This window comes from Narcine bancroftii, chromosome 12, assembly GCF_036971445.1.
Source record: "Narcine bancroftii isolate sNarBan1 chromosome 12, sNarBan1.hap1, whole genome shotgun sequence".
NCBI classification, from domain to species: domain Eukaryota; kingdom Metazoa; phylum Chordata; class Chondrichthyes; order Torpediniformes; family Narcinidae; genus Narcine; species Narcine bancroftii.
In genome coordinates this window covers 43,089,745-43,099,911 of record NC_091480.1, presented here as the reverse complement: position 1 = coordinate 43,099,911, position 10,167 = coordinate 43,089,745, and the positions used below count along the sequence as shown (strand labels likewise).

The window sequence follows — 10,167 nt, the reverse complement described above, 5'->3', positions numbered from 1 at the left end:
TGATGCTGGTGTCTATGGTGATGATGGTGATGAAGATGGTGATAATGGTGAAGATTGTGATGATGGTGATGCTGGTGATTATGAGGGTGATAATGGTGATCATGATGATGATGGTGACGATGATGAAAATGTTTATTATGGTAATGACATTGATAATGGTGCCAATAATGATGATGTTGGTTATATTGACAATGATGATGATGGTGATGATGGCGATGATGGTGACGATGGTGATGATTGTGATGATGTTTATGATGATAATGATGTTGAAGATGGTGCCAACTATGATGATGGTGGTTATAGTGACAATGATGATGATGGTGATAATGACGATGATGTTAATAATGGTGACACTGATGGTGATGATGGTGACAATGGTGATGATGGTAATGATGTTGACAATGGTGATTATGGTGATTATGTTGATGTGGTGACGATTCTGATAATGGTGACGATGGTGATGATGGTGATTAAGGTGACGATGATCGTGACGATGATATTGATGATGATGATGATGGTGGTGATGATGGTGATGATAGTGATGATGATGATGATGATGATTGTGACAATGGTGATGATGATGGTTAACATTATGATGATGGTGATGATGGTAATTATGGTGATGAGGATGATGATAATAATGATGGTAATGATGTTGGTGACAATGATGATGATGGTTATGATGGTATTGATGGTGATGTCGATGGTGACGATGGTGATGATGGTGATGATGATGGCGATGGTGAAGATTTTGGTGACGATGCTGACGATGGTGATGGTGGTGTTGATGTTGTTGAAGATGGTGATGATGTCGATAGTGATGATGATGATGATGATGTTGGTGAGGATGGTGATGATGATTGTGCCAATAGTGATGATGGAAACAATGGTGATGATGGTGATGATTGTGATAATGATGACAATGTTGTTGACGATGGTAATGATGATGATGATGATGATGATGATGATGATGATGATGATGATGATGATGATGATGATGATGATGATGGTGATGATGAGGAAGATAGTGATAATGGTGAAGATGGCTATCGTTATGATGATGGTAATGATGGTGACGATGATGGTGATTCTGATGATGATGGCGATAATGATGGTGACGATGTTGACAATGGTGATAAAAGTGACAAAGATGGTGACGATGGTGATGATGATAATGATGATGGTTATCATGGTGACAATGGTGACGATGGTTCTGATGGTGATGATAATGGTGACGATGTTGACGGTGGTGATGATGGTGACGATAGTGATGGTGGTGATGTTGCTGATGATGGTGACAATGGTGATGATTGTTATGATGGTATTGATGTTGATGGTGACGATGGTGATGATGGTGATGATAATGGTGATGATGATGGAGATGAAGGTGATGATGGAGAAGATGATGATGATGGTGATGATGGCGATGGTGATGATGGTGACGATTTTGATTATGGTGATGATGGTGATGATTGTGATAATGGTGATGGTGATGATGATGGAGATGATGGTGATGATGGTGATGTTGATGATGGTGATAATGGCGATATTGGTAATGATAATGGTGACAACGGTGGTGACCAAGTTGATGATGGTGATGAGGATGGAAATGGTGATGATGGTAATGATGATGATGATGATGATGATGATGATGATGATGATGATGATGATGATGATGATGATGATGATGATGATGATGATGATGATGATTGTGATGATGATGATGATGATTGTGATAATGGTGACAATGTTGGTTACAATGATGATGATGATAATCATTGTGATGATGGTGATGATGATGGTTATGATGATGGTTATCATGATGATGATGGTGAGGATAATGATGATGGTGATTATAGTGACAATGATTAAGATGGTGATGATGGTGATGATGGTGATGTTGGTGATGATGATGGTGACCATGGTGATGATTGTGATGATGGTGATGATGGTGGCGATGGTGATGATGACGATGATGATGATGATGTTGATAATGGTGATGATGATTATCATGATGCTGATGGTAATGATGGTGATGATGATGGTGATTGTGATGATGATGGTGATGCTGATGGTGATGATGGTGATAATGGTGATAAAAGTCATGATGATGGTGACAATGTTGATGATGGTGATGATATTGATGATGGTGATGATGGGCATGATGTTGATGTAGGTCACAATGATTACGATGGTTATGATGGTGATGATGATGGTGACGATGGTGATGATGATGATGATGATAGTGATGATGGTGATTATGGTGATCATCTTGATGTGATGACAATTCTGATGATGTTGATGATGGTAATAAAGGTGACAATGATGGTGATGATGGTCATGATATTGATGATGGCCACAATGATGACAATGGTTATGATGGTGATGATGATGGTGACGATGGTGAAGATGGTGATGATAGTGATGATGGTTATGATGGTGATGATGGTGATGATGGTGATTATATTGAAGATGATTGTGAATATGGTGACAATGATGAAAATTGTTATGATGGAAATGATGGTGATGATGGTGCCAATGTTGATGATGGCAATTATAATGACAATGGTGACGATGATGTTGACGATGGTGATGATGATGATGATGATGATGATGATTATGGTGACAATGGTGATGATGGTTATGATGGTATTGATGGTGATGTCGATGGTGATGATGGTGATGATGATAGTTACGATGGTGATAATGGTGATGGTTATGATGATGGAGATGAAGGTGATGATGGAGAAGATGTTGATGATGGTGATGATGGCGATGATTATGATGGTGATTAATTTGATTATAGTAATGATGGTGATGATGGTGATGGTGATGATGATTGAGATGATGGTGATGATGGTGAAGATGTGGATGATGGTGATTATTGTGATGATGGTGACGATGATGTTGACGATAGTGATTTTGATGATGATTATAGTGATGAGGATGAGGATGATGATGATGGTAATAATGATGATGATGGTTACGATGGTATTGATGGTGTTGTCGATGGTGACGATGGTGATGATTGTGATGATGATGGTGACGATGGTGATAATGGTGATGGTGATGATGTTGGAGATGAAGGTGATGACAGAGAAAATGTTGATGATGGTGATGATGATGGTGACGATTTGATAATGGTGATGATGTTGATGTTGGTGATAATGGTGATGTTGATGATGATGGAGATGATGTTGATGATGGTGAAGATGGCGATAATGGTGATGATAATGGTGACAATGGTGGTGACCAAGGTGATGATGGTGATGAATGTGAAAATGGTGATGATGGTTATGATGGTGATGATGGTGATAATGGTGATGGTGATGATGACAGAGATGATGGAGATGATGATGATGGTAACGATAATGGCGATGGTGATGATGGTGACAATGGTGATGTTAGTGATGATGGTGGTGATGATGGTAATGATGGTGATTATGAGGAAGATAATGATAATGGTGACAATGGTGATGATGGTGATGATGGTGATGATAATGATGGTGATTATGGGGATGATGGTGATGATAATGATGATGGTGATTATGGTGATTATGTTGATGTGGTGACGATTCTGATGATGGTGATGATGGAGATAAAGGTGACGATGATGGTGATGATGTTGATGATGATGATGATGATGATGATGATGTTTGTGATGATGGTGACGTTGATGGTGATGATGGAGACGATTGTGATGATAGTAATGATGATGACAATGATTGGATAATGGTGACGATGTTTGTTACAATGGTGATGATGATAATCATGATGTTTGTTACAATGGTGATGATGATAATCATTGTGATGATGGTGATGATTAAGGTTAAGATTATGGTTATCATGAAGATGATGGTGATGATGGTGAGGATGGTGATGATGGTGATTATAGTGACAATGATTAAGATGGTGATGATGGTGGCGATGGTGATGATGATGGTGATGATGCTGACGATGGTGATGGTGGTGTTGATGATGTTGATAATGGTGATGATGGTTATCATGATGCTGATGGTAATGATGGTGACGATGATGGTGATTGTAATGATGATGGTGATGATGATGGTAATGGTGACAATGGTGATTATGTTGATGTGGTGAGGATTATTGTGATTATGGTGACGATGATGAAAATTGTTATGGTAATGATGTTGATGATGGTGCCAATGTTGATGATGGCGATTAGAATGACAATGGTTATGATAATGTTGACGATGGTGGTAGTGATGATGATGATGCTGATAATGATGATGATGATGATGATGATGATGATGATGATGATGATTGTGATAATGGTGACGATGTTGGTTAAAATGGTGATGATGTTAATGTTTGTGATGATGGTGATGAAGATGGTTATCATGATGATGATGCTGATGATGGTGATGAAAATATTGATTATGGTAATGATGTTGATGATGGTGCCAATGATTATGATGTTGGTTATAGTGACAATGATGATTAAAGTGATGATGGTGATGATGGTGACGATTGTGATGATGGTGATGATGGTTATAATGGTAATGATGTTGAAGATGGTGACAATTATGATGATGATGGTGATAATGGCGATGATGTTTATCATGATGATGATGGTGCTGATGGTTATGATGGTTATGATGGTGACAATTATGGTGATGATGGTGACAATGGTGCTGATGGTGATGATGATGATGATGGTGATATTGTTGATGATGCTGACAATGGTGACAATGGTTATGATGATGAGGATGATGGTGACTATGGTGATGACGGTGACGATGGTGACAATGGTGATTATGGTGATTATGTTGTTGTGGTGACGAATCTAATGATAGTGACGATGGAGTTAAAGGTGTCGATGATGTTGTCGATGTTGATGATGATGATGATGTTGGTGATGATGGTGATGATGGTAATGATGGTGATGTTGGTGATAATGATGGTGACAATGGCGATAATGATGATTGTGATGATGGTGATGATGATGGTGATGTTGTTGATGATGGTGATGATGGTGGTGATTATGTTGATAATGGTGATGATGGTTATCATTATGATGATGGTAATGATGGTGACGATTATGGTGATTGTGATGATGATGTTGACGATAGTGACAATGGTGATAAAATTGACGATGATGGTGACAATGTTGATGATAGTGATGATATTGATGATGGTGATGATGGTCATGATATTGATGATGGCCACAATGATGACAATGGTTATGATGGTGATGATGATGGTGACGATGGTGAAGATGGTGATGATAGTGATGATGGTTATGATGGTGATGATGGTGATGATGGTGATTATATTGAAGATGATTGTGAATATGGTGACAATGATGAAAATTGTTATGATGGAAATGATGGTGATGATGGTGCCAATGTTGATGATGGCAATTATAATGACAATGGTGACGATGATGTTGACGATGGTGATGATGATGATGATGATGATGATGATTATGGTGACAATGGTGATGATGGTTATGATGGTATTGATGGTGATGTCGATGGTGATGATGGTGATGATGATAGTTACGATGGTGATAATGGTGATGGTGATGATGATGGAGATGAAGGTGATGATGGAGAAGATGTTGATGATGGTGATGATGGCGATGATTATGATGGTGATTAATTTGATTATGGTAATGATGGTGATGATGGTGACGGTGATGATGATTGAGATGATGGTGATGATGGTGAAGATGTGGATGATGTTGATTATTGCGATGATGGTGACGATGATGTTGACGATAGTGATTTTGATGATGATTATAGTGATGAGGACGAGGATGATGATGATGGTAATAATGATGATGATGGTTACGATGGTATTGATGGTGTTGTCGATGGTGACGATGGTGATGATTGTGATGATGATGGTGACGATGGTGATAATGGTGATGGTGATGATGTTGGAGATGAAGGTGATGACAGAGAAGATGTTGATGATGGTGATGATGATGGTGACGATTTGATAATGGTGATGATGTTGATGTTGGTGATAATGGTGATGTTGATGATGATGGAGATGATGTTGATGATGGTGAAGATGGCGATAATGGTGATGATAATGGTGACAATGGTGGTGACCAAGGTGATGATGGTGATGAATGTGAAAATGGTGATGATGGTTATGATGGTGATGATGGTGATAATGGTGATGGTGATGATGACGGAGATGATGGAGATGATGATGATGATGATGATGATGATGATGATGATGATGATGATGATGATGATGGTAATGATGGTGATTATGAGGAAGATAATGATAATGGTGACAATGGTGATGATGGTGATGATGGTGATGATAATGATGGTGATTATGGGGATGAGGATGATGATGATGATGATGGTGATGATGTTGATAATGGTGATGTTGATGATGATGCAGATAATGGTGATGATGATGATGATGATGATGGAGATGATGAGGAAGATGGTGATGATGGTGACGATGGTGATGATGGAGATGATGGTGATGATAATGATGATGGTGATTATGGTGATTATGTTGATGTGGTGACGATTCTGATGATGGTGATGATGGAGATAAAGGTGACGATGATGGTGATGATGTTGATGATGATGATGATTATGATGATGATGATGATGATGTTTGTGATGATGGTGACGATGATGGTGATGATGGAGACGATTGTGATGATAGTAATGATGATGACAATGATTGGATAATGGTGACGATGTTTGTTACAATGGTGATGATGATAATCATGATGTTTGTTACAATGGTGATGATGATAATCATTGTGATGATTGTGATGATTATGGTTAAGATTATGGTTATCATGAAGATGATGGTGATGATGGTGAGGATGGTGATGATGGTGATTATAGTGACAATGATTAAGATGGTGATGATGGTGGCGATGGTGATGATGATGGTGATGATGCTGACGATGGTGATGGTGGTGTTGATGATGTTGATAATGGTGATGATGGTTATCATGATGCCGATGGTAATGATGGTGACGATGATGGTGATTGTAATGATGATGGTGATGATGATGGTAATGGTGACAATGGTGATTATGTTGATGTGGTGAGGATTATTGTGATTATGGTGACGATGATGAAAATTGTTATGGTAATGATGTTGATGATGGTGCCAATGTTGATGATGGCGATTAGAATGACAATGGTTATGATCATGTTGACGATGGTGGTAGTGATGATGATGATGATGATAATGATGATGATGATGATGATGATGATGATTGTGATAATGGTGACGATGTTGGTTAAAATGGTGATGATGTTAATGTTTGAGATGATGGTGATGAAGATGGTTATCATGATGATGATGGTGATGATGGTGACGATGATAAAAATTGTTATGAAGGTAATAATTTTGATGATGGTGCCAATGTTGATGATGGTGATGTTGATGATGATGGTGATGATGGTGACGATGATAGGAATGATGGTGATAATGGTGATCATGATGATGATGCTGATGATGGTGATGAAAATATTGATTATGGTAATGATGTTGATGATGGTGCCAATGATTATGATGTTGGTTATAGTGACAATGATGATTAAAGTGATGATGGCGATGATGGTGATGATTGTGATGATGGTGATGATGGTTATAATGGTAATGATGTTGAAGATGGTGATAATGATGATGATGATGGTGATAATGGCGATGATGTTTATCATGATGATGATGGTGCTGATGGTTATGATGGTTATGATGGTGAGAATTATGGTGATGATTGTGACAATGGTGCTGATGGTGATGATGATGATGATGATGGTGATATTGTTGATGATGCTGACAATGGTGACAATGGTTATGATGGTGAGGTTGATGGTGACTATGGTGATGACGGTGACGATGGTGACAATGGTGATTATGGTGATTATGTTGATGTGGTGACGAATCTAATGATAGTGATGATGGAGTTAAAGGTGTCGATGATGTTGTCGATGTTGATGATGATGATGATGATGATGATGTTGGTGATGATGGTGATGATGGTAATGATGGTGACGTTGGTGATGATGATGGTGACAATGGCGATGATGATGATGATTGTGATGATGGTGATGATGATGGGAATGATGGTGATAATGGTGATCATGATGATGATGCTGATGTTGGTGATGAAAATATTGATTATGGTAATGATGTTGATGATGGTGCCAATGATTATGATGTTGGTTATAGTGACAATGATGATTAAAGTGATGATGGCGATGATGGTGACGATTGTGATGATGGTGCTGATGGTTATAATGGTAATGATGTTGAAGATGGTGACAATTATGATGATGATGGTGATAATGGCGATGATGTTTATCATGATGATGATGGTGCTGATGGTTATGATGGTTAATATGGTGACAATTATGGTGATGATGGTGACAATGGTGCTGATGGTGATGATGATGATGATGGTGATATTGTTGATGATGCTGACAATGGTGACAATGGTTATGATGATGAGGATGATGGTGACTATGGTGATGACGGTGACGATGGTGACAATGGTGATTATGGTGATTATGTTGTTGTGGTGACGAATCTAATGATAGTGAAGATGGAGTTAAAGGTGTCGATGATGTTGTCGATGTTGATGATGATGTTGATGATGATGATGTTGGTGATGATGGTGATGATGGTAATGATGGTGACGTTGGTGATGATGATGGTGACAATGGCGATAATGATGATTGTGATGATGGTGATGTTGTTGATGATGGTGATGATGGTGGTGATTATGTTGATAATGGTGATGATGGTTATCATTATGATGATGGTAATGATGGTGACGATTATGGTGATTGTGATGATGATGTTGACGATGGTGATAATGGTGATAAAATTGACGATGATGGTGACAATGTTGATGATAGTGATGATATTGATGATGGTGATGATGGTCATGATATTGATGATGGCCACAATGATGACAATGGTTATGATGGTGATGATGATGGTGACGATGGTGAAGATGGTGATGATAGTGATGATGGTTATGATGGTGATGATGGTGATGATGGTGATTATATTGAAGATGATTGTGAATATGGTGACAATGATGAAAATTGTTATGATGGAAATGATGGTGATGATGGTGCCAATGTTGATGATGGCAATTATAATGACAATGGTGACGATGATGTTGACGATGGTGATGATGATGATGATGATGATGATGATTATGGTGACAATGGTGATGATGGTTATGATGGTATTGATGGTGATGTCGATGGTGATGATGGTGATGATGATAGTTACGATGGTGATAATGGTGATGGTGATGATGATGGAGATGAAGGTGATGATGGAGAAGATGTTGATGATGGTGATGATGGCGATGATTATGATGGTGATTAATTTGATTATGGTAATGATGGTGATGATGGTGATGGTGATGATGATTGAGATGATGGTGATGATGGTGAAGATGTGGATGATGGTGATTATTGCGATGATGGTGACGATGATGTTGATGATAGTGATTTTGATGATGATTATAGTGATGAGGATGAGGATGATGATGATGGTAATAATGATGATGATGGTTACGATGGTATTGATGGTGTTGTCGATGGTGACGATGGTGATGATTGTGATGATGATGGTGACGATGGTGATAATGGTGATGGTGATGATGTTGGAGATGAAGGTGATGACAGAGAAGATGTTGATGATGGTGATGATGATGGTGACGATTTGATAATGGTGATGATGTTGATGTTGGTGATAATGGTGATGTTGATGATGATGGAGATGATGTTGATGATGGTGAAGATGGCGATAATAGTGATGATAATGGTGACAATGGTGGTGACCAAGGTGATGATGGTGATGAATGTGAAAATGGTGATGATGGTTATGATGGTGATGATGGTGATAATGGTGATGGTGATGATGAAGGAGATGATGGAGATGATGATGATGATGATGATGATGATGATGATGATGATGATGATGATGATGATGATGATGGTAATGATGGTGATTATGAGGAAGATAATGATAATGGTGACAATGGTGATGATGGTGATGATGGTGATGATAATGATGGTGATTATGGGGATGAGGATGATGATGATGATGATGGTGATGATGGTGATAATGGTGATGGTGATGATGATGCAGATAATGGTGATGATGATGATGATGATGATGATG

At 38.5% G+C, this 10,167-nt stretch overlaps 1 protein-coding gene across 1 annotated transcript in view; it reads left to right on the top strand.

Moving 5' to 3' along the window:
- The first annotated feature begins 7,086 nt into the window (after nucleotides 1–7,086).
- Nucleotides 7,087–10,167, top strand: part of LOC138746610 (S-antigen protein-like) — a 3,379-nt gene continuing 298 nt past the window's right edge. The window contains exons 1-7 of the mRNA XM_069904902.1: nucleotides 7,087–7,104; nucleotides 7,149–7,245; nucleotides 7,288–7,539; nucleotides 7,633–7,881; nucleotides 7,935–8,090; nucleotides 9,416–9,535; nucleotides 9,913–10,167. The exon at nucleotides 9,913–10,167 is cut by the window's right edge and continues 84 nt beyond it. Coding sequence (XP_069761003.1) covers nucleotides 7,087–7,104; nucleotides 7,149–7,245; nucleotides 7,288–7,539; nucleotides 7,633–7,881; nucleotides 7,935–8,090; nucleotides 9,416–9,535; nucleotides 9,913–10,167 — 1,147 coding nt within the window. The remainder of the gene's footprint in view (nucleotides 7,105–7,148; nucleotides 7,246–7,287; nucleotides 7,540–7,632; nucleotides 7,882–7,934; nucleotides 8,091–9,415; nucleotides 9,536–9,912) is intronic.